Here is a 14,606-nt window from a genome sequence, read left to right as displayed (position 1 = left end):
ACCACTTCCCTCTGTCATTTCATGGAGAAATGTTTGTTTCTGAAGTCCTTTTGAAGATTTATGTTTATTTCAGTTGTAACTTAGAGACATGGTGTAGCGTGCTGTCATTTTATAACTCAAGGCTAAGCCTAGTAAAGCTGTAAGAACAGTGAGTGTAAGTCTTACTTACAGGATACATATCTATAGTGTCTGCCGCAGTCTTAACTGTTTCAGCTCCAGGTCTTAATGTTGGCTCTGATCTGCCATGTGGACTCCATCATAAGACACAAAAAGGCACAATACCTACTGGACTTAGCTGGATTTGGGAGGCAATGTATTCCTTCTTTGTGTGTGTTACTCTGGCCCATTTACTAAGTGATCTGAAAAGCTGCTAGTCTAGATGGGGCACAGAACAAGAGAGTGTCAGAAAAACTGCTAGTTTTGAGTGGGGCTCTACAACAGGTCCAGCCTGCTGTGCAAGCTGCTCTGCACATGGGCCGCATGATCCAGCAGATTTAATGGTGCTTGAAATGTCAGTGGCAGATAGGAATGTTGTTTGGAGCCTTTGACAGAGCCCTCTGTGTGAATCACAGCACAAACTCTGGAGCAAGACCCTGCCATCATCCAAAGAAAGATAACTATTCTCCTTTTGAAAGAAAGGTATAGGCCTGCTGCTGGGCCTTAGGAGATACTGACTGACTTTGGGCCACCAAGTTTCCATGTGGTTTGAGCTGTCTGCCCATCATTAATAGGGTGTTATCTAACGTGCCAAGCCATATGTTGGGCATGTACGACATTTCATCGTCAAATAAAAGTAGCGTAATACACGATCTGTCAGGTCCGAGCAGACACTAAAGGCACAAGATACATAAAGAAGTGGCCCTAATGCCACTCCTAATTACACTGCCTTCTTTCTCCCAGCCTACACATGTGGTCACATGGAAAGTTCCCTGCAAGTAGTTGACAAGAGGGCCTGGTTTACGGATGGTTCTGCGTGATATGCAGGTAGCACCGGAAGTATACAGCTGCGGCACTACTGCCCCTCTCTGGGACATCCCTGAAGGATGATGGTGAAGGGGAGTCTTTCCAGTGGGAGGAACTTTAGGCAGGGTGACTGGTTGTTCACTTTGCTTGGAAAAGGGAATGGCCATATGTGCAATTATATACCAGTTCATGGGCCGTAGCCAATGATTTGTCTGGATAGTCAGGGACTTAGAAGGAATATGATTGGAAAACTGGTGAGAAAGAAATTTGGGGAAGAGATATGTGAATGATCTCTCTGAATGGACAAAAAAGGAATGCTTACCAAAGTGTGACCTTGGCAGAGGAGGATTTTAATAACCAAGTGAATAGGATGACCCATTCTGTAGATACTAGTCAACTTCGTTCCCTAGCCACCCCTGTCATCACCCAACATGCTAAGAACAAAGTGGCCATGGTGGCAGGGATGGAGGTGGCAGGATGTGCTTAGAAACATGGACTTCCACTCACCCAAGGCTGACCTGGCTATGACTATTGCCAAGTGCGCAATCCACCAGCAGCATAAACCAACACTGAACCCCCATATAACACCATTTTGGGGGGATCAGCCAGCTACCTGATGGCTGGTTGATTACAGTGGACCACTTCCATGGTGGAAAGGGTAGCATCATTTTGTCCTTAGTGGAAAAGGCACTTTCTCCGGAAACAGATGTGCCTTCCCTGCACAGTTTTTCTGCCAAAACTATGGTATTCCGTACAGCATCGCCTCTAACCAGGAACTCACCTTACTGGCAAAGAAGAGCTGCATTGGGCTTATGCCCATGGAAGTCCCTAGTCTTACCATATTCCCTAACAAACATCCTGAATCAGCTGGCTTGATAAATTGGTAGAATGGCCTTTTGAAGACTCAGTTACTCAGCTAGGAGGCAAAACTTTGCAGGGCTGGGGCAAGGTTCTCCAGAAGGTCATAAAGGCCATATATGCTCTGAATCAGCATCCAATACGTGGTGCTATTTCTCCCATAACCAGAATTCATGGGTCCAGGAATCAGTGGATGGAAATGGGAGTGTTACCACTCATAATTACCCCCAGTGACCCACTAGCAAAGTTTGCTTCCTGTTCCTGCAAATTTATGTGCTGCTAGCTTAGAGGTCTTAGTTTCAGAAGCAGGAATGCTTCTATCAGGAGACACAACAGTGATTCCGTTGAACTGGAAGTTAAGACCTAGCCACTTTGAGCTCCTTATGCATCTGATTCAATCATCCAAGAAGGGCGTTACAGTGTTGACTGGGGTGACTGACCCTGACTACCAAGGGGAAATTGGGTTACTACTCCACAATGAAGGTAAGGAAGAGTATATGTGGAATAAGGAGATTCCTTAGGGCATCCCTTAGTATTAACCATGCCCTGTATTTAAGGTCAGCACAAAATAACCCAATCCAGGCAGGACTACTAATAACCCAGACCCTTCACGAATGAAGGTTTCAGTCACCCCACCAGGTAAAGAATCATGACCAACTGAGGTGCTTGCTGAGGGCAAAGGGAATACAGAATGAGTAGTAAAAGAAGGTAATTATAAATACCAGCTATGACCATATGACCAGTTATAGAAATAAGGACTATAATTGTCATGAGTATTTTCTTATGAATGCATTTATATGTATATATACATATATTAAGCATATATCTTCATTTTCTTATTCCCTTATATAACATAAGAGGTATTAACCCTTATATAACATAAGAGGTATTAACTTTATATTAGTATTTAAGTATTTATTTTATATCATAGTATTTAAGTTATAGGATATCAGGATGAGAGTAAACATTACTCAAAAACTTTACTTTCACTTCTGGAGAATGTGTTAGTGTGTTTTTGGTTGTATGCAGGATAGTTACAGCATGTTTGGTAGAATTATGGCCTTATGGAGATTAAATATGGTTAAAGGAGATGCTTATGGGTACCAGGGTGACAAGGGGCAGAATTTGTAATGGTTAATTTTATGTGTCAGCTTGACTGGGCTAAGGGATGCCCAGATAGCTGGTAAAATGCTATTTTGGGGTGCATCTCTGAGAGTGTTCCTGGAAGAGATTAGACTAGCATTTGAATTGGTAGACTGATTAAAGAAGATTGCCCTTACCATTGTTGGCAGGGATCAGTCAATCCATTGAGGACCTCAAAGAGAAGAACAAAACATTGGGGGAAGGGCAATTTGCTTTCTCTGAGCCTGGACATACATATTCTCCTGCCTCTGACATCAGGGTTGCTGGTTGATTCTCTGGCCTTTGGACTTGCTTTCCTGGTTCTCCTGGTTCACCTTTGCAGACATGGGACTTCTTGGACTCCGTAATTGCCTGAGCTAATTCCTATAATAAATAAATGTCTCTCTCTCTCACACACACACACTCATACATATGTCTATTAGTTCTGTTTCTCTGGAGAACCATGATTAATACAGAGAGAGAAAAGATTAGCACAGATGAAGTACATGTTCTCAGTTATGTGGCAGTATCTGCCCACCCTTCCCCCCATTTCATTAGCACTCAGAAGAGAGGGACACAAAAGTGGTCTTCCTGCCTTCAGTAGTAGCATATGTTGGGCATAATTTAATTTGTTCTTGATGATCCAGGGTAGTTGTAACAAATGAGCACAATTGATCTATATATAATAAAATGATGGCTTTGAGTCTGTAAAGGTATTATGCATGGCCTCTCAATAAAAAATAACAAATACTTATAAAGTTGTCTTTATAAGTGTACGCCAGGCACTGAGTGGACTGTATTGATTTCCTGGTTCAATGTTTAGTGTTCACTGCTCAAGTTTTCACCTCTATTTATAAGGTACTTGTAATCATAGTCAGTATCAGGTGAGGGCTCTAGAAACTGCCTGGTTTTAAGTGCTGGCCCCAGTGCTTACTGGCTAGGTGATGTTGGCAAAGTTATCTACCTTCTCTGAGGTTCATTTTCTTCATTTGTACAGGATTATATGAGTACGTCTATGTAAATATTTATGTATATAAAAGATGTCCCCAAGGGACATTTTCTATCCCCCAGCGTATCCCAAGGACACAAAGACTTACTTCCCACCTCTATGGCTCCATGCCATCCGTGAATGGAACATAGCCATAAAATGTCGATAACCACAGTATCTTCCTAAAAGACTTACGAGGATTAAATGAGATGATTCACATAAACCGTTTAACACAATGGCACCTAAATCCTCTAAATGTTGTGCCTTACTGTATTCCTGTTTGTACTTTGTAAGTTTGAAATAATTGAAGTGCCTAGGGGAAGCCAGATAACCAAACATTAAATTAATAACCTTTAATATTTTGTAGGGGCTTAAGTCTCTAAGTAGGTTGGGAGGGTTTGGGGAGGAATGATTGAAAGATTTGTAGAGATAAAGACAAAAAAGGTAGAATGTGATACATGCTAAATGGGTGGTACAAAGTAGTATAGGAGTTTACAGGAGAAAGTGGGCAGTTTCATCTGGTAATTAAGAAAGACTTGATGGAAGAGGTAACTTACATTGGGCTTGAAGATGAAAGGGTTTCAACAAAAATGTTATATAAGCTAACCTCTTTGCCCCTCTGTGCTGTGCATTGTACCAAAGGATGACAGCAACTTTCTGATCATTCCTGAACCTTCAAGGACTCTACTTACAAGTAATGGACTAGTGTCTTTGGTGAAAATCTGCTGAGGAGCTGCAGAGTCCTACCTCCCAATTTAAATGTGACCATATGCCTTCAGTCCTAAAGAAGAGTAGAAAGTTAAATAACTTCCTTGAGATTCAGTTTCTTAAACGCTAACATTTGTTCATTTAAAAATCAACCGTAACCACCACTTCCTGTAACAGCATCTGAGATGGAAGAGGCTATGGAGGCCTGCCAGTCCACTAAGGCATCCTTTCCTGGCTTTTCTAGCCAATCTGGACTCTTCAAGTGTCAGGAGATAACCACTCTCCAAGACAGGCCTTGACAGTATTCTTGGACATCTGCCCTACATGAAAGGACCTACTTATATCCAGTAGAACTCAGACTCTTTGTTGCGACTTCCATACAACAGATCACCCTTTTCCTTGAAGGAACAGCTCATCATCTTGTTCTTCTGCAGGGTCAACAGCCTTAATTTGCTTCACCTTCAGCTTCATATAAGCCAATTAGGGTTTTTGTAAGGCTAAGTCAATTCTGTTAACACCCCTTGTCTACATGCATATTTCCTCCCTTAAACGAACTCTAATAATTATCCGGTATCTAATAATTATGCCTTCCTTTCAATATATGTTTATTTGATTCCACTGTAGAAATACAATAATATGTGCTAAGAACCTATATAGTTTTAAAATTTTCATTTCTATGTGCTTACCTATCTGTAGATAAAGGTTCATAAAGGCATTTATAGACACTGTAAAAGTTCACCAGAAACTGCCTTTTAAAAAATAAACACTATTGTTTTATCTAAAGAAAACAAAAAATAACAAAAAAATATTGTACAAACCTACTCCCTACTAGTCTAAACAGCTCTGTTCCTGTAGTTTGGGAGCAGAAATTTAAGGGTGCAAATTTATATTTCTATAGTTTCGATAAAGTAATAGAATTTCTCAGTTGAAAATGTCTTAAGCCTCCTTCTTCTTCCTAGCTCCATTAAAATAACCATTGAATAGTATTGGGTATTTCTTTCTTAAAAAAAGATCTATATTTCCAAATATATTTTCTATGCATTCGTTAGAAAAAAGATCAAATACATGTGCTTTTAGCCTTTTTCTTTTCTTTTCTTTGAAACAGAGTCTTGCTCTGTTGCCTAGCTTGGAATGCAGTGGCATAATATAACGGCTCACTGCAGCCTTGAACTCCTGGGCTCAAGCAATCCTCCTACCTCAGCATCCCAAGTAGCTGGGACTACAGGCACGCACTACCATCCCCAGATAATTTTTTATTATTTGTCAAGATGAGGTCTTCCTATGTTGACCAGGCTGGTCTTGAACTCCTGGGCTTAAGCAATCCTCCTGCCTCGGATTTGCTTTTAGTCTTTACAGTGATTAAGTGGAAAGAGAATAAAGCATCAGAAGTTTTTTAATGATTATCTTGTAGATCTGGGTCTGCTATTTACAAGAAGTAGGAGAGAGGCAGAATCTCTCCCTGCCTAAAATTCACAGGTCTAAGGCAGTAGGGAGAGAGTGGCAGAATCTTCACCAGAGGGTATACAGACAGCCAAACACAACATCACTGTGTGAAGCTGTGAGCAAGCAGGCAGGAAGAGCAATATCCCTGTACAGTATACAATGACTGCCACGATACTTGGAAAAGAAAATGGAAAACAATGAATAAAGCTTGGACTTTCAGAGCTATACATGAGCAAATGAGCAAATCTAAACTTGTTCATATGATTCCTTATTGTTCTTGTACCCTCTCTGAGTACAAACAATCCTGTAACACATGATCCTCACTTTATATAGTGCAGGGTAGGTAATTCACAGTTATCAGGAATACAAAACCTTATGCTCTGGATGTGTTATAGATACTAAGAATAATGTCATATTCTGCTGAGCTCATGGCAACTCTAGAGGAGAAGTTAAAGATCCAATTCTTTCACTTTAGAGAAAGCTGAGACCTACAGAGTAAAATGACCTGCCACATGTTAGTAGCATTAGAATTCACTCCCCAAGATTCATTCCAGTGTTGTTCCTGCTCTTATGTTATCTGATTTATTCTCTCCTGGATATTGTCATGTAATGATAAGGGCAGCAGAGAAGTTTAGGGGAAATTACATCCTAAATCCAGAATTTTAAGAATCAGATAAACTTCTCACAAACAGTTTTGCTGATCTTTGGCCTTTTGTCTTTTTTACAGACTCTGAACTTGCCTTGATGTACAATGATTCCTCAGTCTTAGAGAACCATCATTTGGCTGTGGGCTTTAAATTGCTTCAGGAAGAAAACTGTGACATTTTCCAGAATTTGACCAAAAAACAAAGACAATCTTTAAGGAAAATGGTCATTGACATCGTAAGTAGCTGATAAAAGCCAAAAAAGAGAGCTGTGATGCAAGTTGTTTATAATTTAGACATAAGAACAAGATGAGTATTAGGTAAAAGGAACCGCATTTCAAAACATATTATGGCCCTTTATGTTATAGAAGCTGCCCATGATGCTGGCTGTGATGTTCTGTAATAGGTTTTTCACTTCTAGCAGTTTGGTCTTGAGAATAATGTCAGCTCACCCTCATCGTTTATTTTCTGGGCCCCTCCAGTCTGGTGGCAGGCAGAGAAAAATGACTAACAAAAGCAGATTGTGTGGGCCACAGCTCAAATGGATTTTTTTCCCACCTTTTCTCATCAGTAGACAGTGCCATTTAGAACATCCATGACTTTACTCTTTTTTCTGTGCATCTTATTCAGTGATTATGAGACACAGGAAAATCTCTAGCTTTCAAAAACTTACTCTGTTAAATTTTGTACATACAAAGGCAAGCATGATCTGTCTTTTAAAAGAAAATTAACCAGAATATTTTGTTTCTGAAGCAGTCTGTAAGCAACCTTGAATCAGTTCATCATAGTCTAAGTAACTACTTTCTGGTCCAAGGAATGGAAAAAACTTGAAAACGTGTGATGATGTCTTATCCATGGAGATGTCATCCCATTTTTCACCATGAAAGTGGTTGTCAGTACCTAGCATTTCTGTATGTTACACACTATCTGGGCTTTGGGAAAACTTGATACCAAAGGGGAAAAGACTCTGCCCCCAAGGAGTAGTAAGGATTTTCCACTGTGATTAAAAGGCATAGTGTTGTTTTATTCCTTTTTCATTCTCATATTCTGCATTCTGTTTTCTCTGAACTTAATAATATACTCTTTATATTTTAAGGTACTTGCAACAGATATGTCAAAACACATGAATCTACTGGCTGATTTGAAGACTATGGTTGAAACTAAGAAAGTGACAAGCTCTGGAGTTCTTCTTCTTGATAATTATTCCGATAGGATTCAGGTAAAGCCTTATTTGAGTTTGCTCTGTGTGTGTCTGTGCACATGTGCACATGTCTGTGTGTTCAGCTTTGATAAGATGTATTTCTTCTTTCTCCCACCTTATACCTTCAGCAATTATAGGCAGGATTTTTATCCAAATTTTTATTCCTGAGAATTAACCAGGTAAAATTCTACTGGTCTTTCTGTTTGCATCTACGTTAATTAAAAAAACTAACAAACACCCCCACAGAACCAGCCACTTAAGCAGCTCTGAATCTAGTCAGCCATGCACATAAACAGTTTCTCTTAAGCTATTTAGATGCAGTAGAAGTGGCATAATTTGGAACTATTAATACAAGTGTGAACCATACACAGACACATCATGGTTGAGCTGTTTGGAATAAATCTTACACTACGTGTATTTTTAAGTGTCGCAGTCATCCATGTGAATTTCTAGTTTTGTTTTTTTTTTTTTAAAAAAAAAAAAAAAGGAACAGGAGTGAATAGAGAATGCATCCATCTATTTTAGGTTCTTCAGAATATGGTGCATTGTGCAGATCTGAGCAACCCAACAAAGCCTCTCCAGCTGTACCGCCAGTGGACTGACCGGATAATGGAGGAGTTCTTCCGCCAAGGAGACCGAGAGAGGGAACGTGGCATGGAGATAAGCCCCATGTGTGACAAGCACAATGCTTCCGTGGAAAAATCACAGGTAATGCATGAAGTGTACAGCTTTCAGAGAGAACAGAGCTACCGCTTTAGCATTTGGTTACTTTGTATTACATATGATAGTATTTTACTGGATTTTTAAAAATTACTTTTTGACAAGCTCAATTTTACCTTAGTATTTATGATCCAAAAACTTTCATTCTTATGACTTACATTCATATAGTCATATATATATTCTAAGGACATATTCATTTAATATATTCATATACATAGAGCACATGGCACTATTTCAGTTATCTGGATTCACCTACAAATTGGTGATTGTAAAATAAGCCCTACCATGTCAACAACTGGAAAATTTTTTATGCTATGAACATGTTCTTTAGCGAAGGGTTCTAGAAGCTAATTTTGACCAGCTAGTAACAATACTTTATATGGTCTGTTGTTGAAAATAGTGACAATTTTACCAAACTAAGTTTAGTAGTCTTCTGTTCAGTGTTTTATTTGTGGGCCATGATCTAGTTAAGCTTTTCCATTGTTTCTTAGTCCCAAGTCCTCTACTCATACTGGATTTTTTTCTTAACTAGGTGGGCTTCATAGACTATATTGTTCATCCCCTCTGGGAGACATGGGCAGACCTCGTCCACCCTGACGCCCAGGATATTTTGGACACTTTGGAGGACAATCGTGAATGGTACCAGAGCACAATCCCTCAGAGCCCCTCTCCTGCACCTGATGACCCAGAGGAGGGCCGGCAGGGTCAAACTGAGAAATTCCAGTTTGAACTAACTTTAGAGGAAGATGGTGAGTCAGACACGGAAAAGGACAGTGGCAGTCAAGTGGAAGAAGACACTAGCTGCAGTGACTCCAAGACTCTTTGTACTCAAGACTCAGAGTCTACTGAAATTCCCCTCGATGAACAGGTTGAAGAGGAGGCAGTAGGGGAAGAAGAGGAAAGCCAGCCTGAAGCCTGTGTCATAGATGATCGTTCTCCTGACACGTAACAGTGCAAAAACTTTCATGCCTTTTTTTTTTTTTAAGTAGAAAAATTGTTTCCAAAGTGCATGTCACATGCCACAACCACGGTCACACCTCACTGTCATCTGCCAGGACGTTTGTTGAACAAAACTGACCTTGACTACTCAGTCCAGCGCTCAGGAATATCGTAACCAGTTTTTTCACCTCCATGTCATCAGAGCAAGGTGGACATCTTCACGAACAGCGTTTTTAACAAGATTTCAGCTTGGTAGAGCTGACAAAGCAGATAAAATCTACTCCAAATTCTTTTCAAGAGAGTGTGACTCATCAGGCGGCCCAAAAGTTGATTGGACTTGGGGTTTCTATTCCTTTTTATTTGTTTGCAATATTTTCAGAGGAAAGGCATTGCACAGAGTGAACTTAATGGATGAAGCAACAAATATGTCAAGAACAGGACATAGCACGAATCTGTTACCAGTAGGAGGAGGATGAGCCACAGAAATTGCATAATTTTCTAATTTCAAGTCTTCCTGATACATGACTGAATAGTGTGGTTCAGTGAGCTGCACTGACCTCTACATTTTGTATGATATGTAAAACAGATTTTTTGTAGAGCTTACTTTTATTATTAAACGTATCGAGGTATTATATTTAAAAAAACTATGTTCAGAACTTCATCTGCCACTGGTTATTTTTTTCTAAGGAGTAACTTGCAAGTTTTCAGTACAAATCTGTGCTACACTGGATAAAAATCTAATTTACGAATTTTACTTGCACCTTATAGTTCATAGCAATTAACTGATTTGTAGTGATTCATTGTTTTATATACCAATGACTTCCATATTTTAAAACAGAAAAACAACTTTATGTTGCAGGAAACCCTTTTTGTAAGTCTTTATTATTTACTTTGCATTGTTTCACTCTTTCCAGATAAGCAGAGTTGCTCTTCACCAGTGTTTTTCTTCATGTGCAAAGTGACTATTTGTTCTATAATACTTTTATGTGTGTTATATCAAATGTGTCTTAAGCTTCATGCAAACTCAGTCATCAGTTGGTGTTGTCTGAAGCAAGTGGGAGATATATAAATACCCAGTAGCTAAAATGGTCAGTCTTTGTTAGATGTTTTCCTACTTAGTATCTCCTAATAACGTTTTGCTGTGTCAATAGACGTTCATTTCACAAGTGCATGTCTTTCTAATAATCCACACATTTCATGCCCATTTTTATTGTTTTTACAGCCAGTTATAGTAAGAAAAAGGTTTTTCCCCTCGTGCTGCTTTATAATTTAGTGTGTGTTTGAACCTTATCCATGTTTGCTAGATGAGGTCTTGTCAAATATATCACTACCATTGTCACCGGTGAAAAGAAACAGGTAGTCAAGTTAGGGTTAACATTCATTTCAACCACGAGGTTGTATATCATGACTAGCTTTTACTCTTGGCTTACAGAGAAAAGTTAAACAGCTAACTAGGCAGTTTTTAAGAATATTAACAATATATTAACAAACACCAATACAACTAATCCTCTTTGGTTTTAATGATTTCACCATGGGATTTGGATTTCACCATGGGATTTGGATTTAATGATTTCACCATGGGATCAAGAACTATATCAGGAACATCCCTGAGAAATGGTTTTAAGCGTAGCAACTACTCTTCCTTAATGGACAGCCACATAACATGTAGGAAGTGCTTTATCACTTATCCTCGATCCATAAGCATATCTTGCAGAGGGGAACTACTTCTTTAAACACATGGAGGGAAAGAAGATGATGCCACTGGCACCAGAGGGTTAGTACTGTGATGCATCCTAAAATATTATATTGGTAAAAATTCTGGTTAAATAAAAAATTAGAGATCACTCTTGGCTGATTTCAGCACCAGGAACTGTATTACAGTTTTAGAGATTAATTCCTAGTGTTTACCTGATTATAGCAGTTGGCATCATGGGGCATTTAATTCTGACTTTATTTCCATGTCAGCCTTAATAAAGTCTTTACCTTCTCTATGAAGACTTTAAAGCCCAAATAATCATTTTTCACGTTGATATTCAAGAATTGAGATAGAAGCTAAAGTGGGTATCTGACAAGTGGAAAATCAAACTAAGAAGAATTACAACTCTGAAAAGCATTTATATTTGGAACTTCTCAAGGAGCCTTCTGGGGACTGGAAAGTAAGTCATCAGCCAGGCAAATGACTCAAGCTGAAGAGAGTCCCCATTTCAGTCCCCTGAGATCTAGCTGATGCTTAGATCCTTTGAAATAAAAATTATGTCTTTATAACTCTGATCTTTTACATAAAGCAGAATAGGAATCAAGTAGTTAATTGCAAGGTTTCTACTGTCTTTACTCTGTAAAGATCAGATGGTAATCTTTCAAATAAGAAAAAAATAAAGACATATGTTTGACCAAGTAGTTTCACAAGAATATTTGGGAACTTGTTTCTTTTATTTGTCCCTAAGTGAAGTCTAGAAAGAAAGGTAAAGAGTCTAGAGTTTATTCCTCTTTCCAAAACATTCTCATTCCTCTCCTCCCTACACTTAGTATTTCCCCCACAGAGTGCCTAGAATCTTAATAATGAATAAAATAAAAAGCAGCAATATGTCATTAACAAATCCAGACCCGAAAGGGTAAAGGGTTTATAACTGCACTAATAAGAGAGGCTCTTTTTTTTTTTTTTTTTCCAGTTTGTTGGTTTTTAATGGTACCATGTTGTAAAGATACCCACTAATGGACAATCAAATTGCAGAAAAGGCTCAATATCCAAGAGACAGGGACTAATGCACTGTACAATCTGCTTATCCTTGCCCTTCTCTCTCGCCAAAGTGTGCTTCAGAAATATATACTGCTTTAAAAAATAATAAAAGAATATCCTTTTACAAGTGGCTTTACATTTCCTAAAATGCCATAAGAAAATGCAATATCTGGGTACTGTATGGGGAAAAAATGTCCAAGTTTGTGTAAAACCAGTGCATTTCAGCTTGCAAGTTACTGAACACAATAATGCTGTTTTAATTTTGTTTTATATCAGTTAAAATTCACAATAATGTAGATAGAACAAATTACAGACAAGGAAAGAAAAAACTTGAATGAAATGGATTTTGCAGAAAGCTTTATGATAATTTTTGAATGCATTATTTATTTTTTGTGCCATGCATTTTTTTCTCACCAAATGACCTTACCTGTAATACAGTCTTGTTTGTCTGTTTACAACCATGTATTTATTGCAATGTACATACTGTAATGTTAATTGTAAATTATCTGTTCTTATTAAAACATCATCCCATGATGGGATGGTGTTGATATATTTGGAAACTCTTGGTGAGAGAATGAATGGTGTGTATACATACTCTGTACATTTTTCTTTTCTCCTGTAATATAGTCTTGTCACCTTAGAGCTTGTTTATGGAAGATTCAAGAAAACTATAAAATACTTAAAGATATATAAATTTAAAAAAAACATAGCTGCAGGTCTTTGGTCCCAGGGCTGTGCCTTAACTTTAACCAATATTTTCTTCTGTTTTGCTGCATTTGAAAGGTAACGGTGGAGCTAGGGCTGGGCATTTTACATCCAGGCTTTTAATTGATTAGAATTCTGCCAATAGGTAGATTTTACAAAACCACAGACAACCTCTGAAAGATTCTGAGACCCTTTTGAGACAGAAGCTCTTAAGTACTTCTTGCCAGGGAGCAGCACTGCATGTGTGATGGTCGTTTGCCATCTGTTGATCAGGAGCTACTTCAGCTACTTGCATTTGATTATTTCCTTTTTGTTTTTTTTTAAACTCGGAAACACAACTGGGGAAATATATTCTTTCCCAGTGATTATAAACAATCTTTTTCTTTTTTTTTTTTTTTTAAGTCTTTTTGGCTTCTAGAGCTCATAGGAAAATGGACTTGATTTGAAATTGGAGCCAGAGTTTACTCGTGTTGGTTATCTATTCATCAGCTTCCTGACATGTTAAGAGAATATATTAAAGAGAAAATACCGTTTTTTAATCCTAAAATTTTTCTTCCACTAAGATAAACCAAATGTCCTTACATATACGTAAACCCATCTGTTTAAACACAAAGTTGTGTTGATGTCAGTTTACATAGCAGAAAGCATTCACCATCTTCTAAGATTTGTTTCTGCAAAACTTTCATTGCTTTAGAATTTTAAAATTTCACCTTGTACAATGGCCAGCCCCTAAAGCAGGAAACATTTATAATGGATTATATGGAAACATCCTCCGACTACTTGCCCAGCCCTTGAATCACGTGGCTTTTCAGTGAAAGGAAAGATTCTTTTTCTAGGAAAAATGAGCCTCCTATTTTATTTTATTTTATTTTTTGACACAAACTGTAGATTTTAGCAGCCCTGGCCCAAAGGAATTTGATTACTTTTGTTTTAAACAGTACAAAGGGGACACTATAATTACAAAAACATCCTTAACTGATTTGAGTTGTTTTTATTTCTTTGGATATATTTTCAGAGTGGTAAATTGTGTGTGAGAATTACAAATGATTATTCTTTTAGTGGTTTCTTAGCCTCTCTTACAGCCCACCGGGATAGTACTGTACATCAATACCTTCATATGAAATTTTTATATGCAATGAAAATAAAAGCATGGGTTGATTCTGCCTATTTATGACTCAATCTTTTACAAATAAAAGATTATTCATTTTAAATTATAGTTCAATCAGCACGTTTCTTAGGATACTGAATGTGGTTGAAATGAATAGTGACATCATAAGTTAGTACTGATATTCATAACCAAATAAAGCCAACTTGAGTAATTTTGCTACATTAAAAATTACCAAAATTACTTAGGTGGCCTATAAGATTAAGCATGGTATTTTCTAAGCAAGTTTTGAAAGGGGCCTTCCATACTTAATTGAATATTCTGGGATATTGAAAATTATTCAGATACTTGACAATTATTTTCTGGTTACCTACTCTGCAAACTACAAAGTTTTAAGGACTCAACAATAAGTTAATGAGACACAGTGTTTGCTTTCATGGAGCTTATAGTCTGGAGGGGACAAAGGCTTAAAC

General features: G+C 38.0%; 1 protein-coding gene across 8 annotated transcripts in view; it reads left to right on the top strand.

Moving 5' to 3' along the window:
• PDE4D (phosphodiesterase 4D) overlaps positions 1 to 14,195 on the top strand; it is a 1,555,180-nt gene extending 1,540,985 nt beyond the window's left edge. For all 8 annotated transcript variants that reach the window (XM_063664836.1, XM_063664835.1, XM_054489823.2 and 5 more), the window contains 4 exons: positions 6,810 to 6,964; positions 7,823 to 7,945; positions 8,453 to 8,635; positions 9,180 to 14,195. In XM_063664836.1, the coding sequence (XP_063520906.1) occupies positions 6,810 to 6,964; positions 7,823 to 7,945; positions 8,453 to 8,635; positions 9,180 to 9,596 (878 nt within the window). In that variant the 3' untranslated portion in view covers positions 9,597 to 14,195. The remainder of the gene's footprint in view (positions 1 to 6,809; positions 6,965 to 7,822; positions 7,946 to 8,452; positions 8,636 to 9,179) is intronic.
• Positions 14,196 to 14,606: the final 411 nt, after the last annotated feature.

This window comes from Pongo pygmaeus, chromosome 4 (assembly GCF_028885625.2).
Source record: "Pongo pygmaeus isolate AG05252 chromosome 4, NHGRI_mPonPyg2-v2.0_pri, whole genome shotgun sequence".
NCBI lineage: Eukaryota > Metazoa > Chordata > Mammalia > Primates > Hominidae > Pongo > Pongo pygmaeus.
The sequence above is the reverse complement of the archived record's forward strand: the minus strand, read 5'-3'. Positions and strand labels throughout refer to the sequence as shown.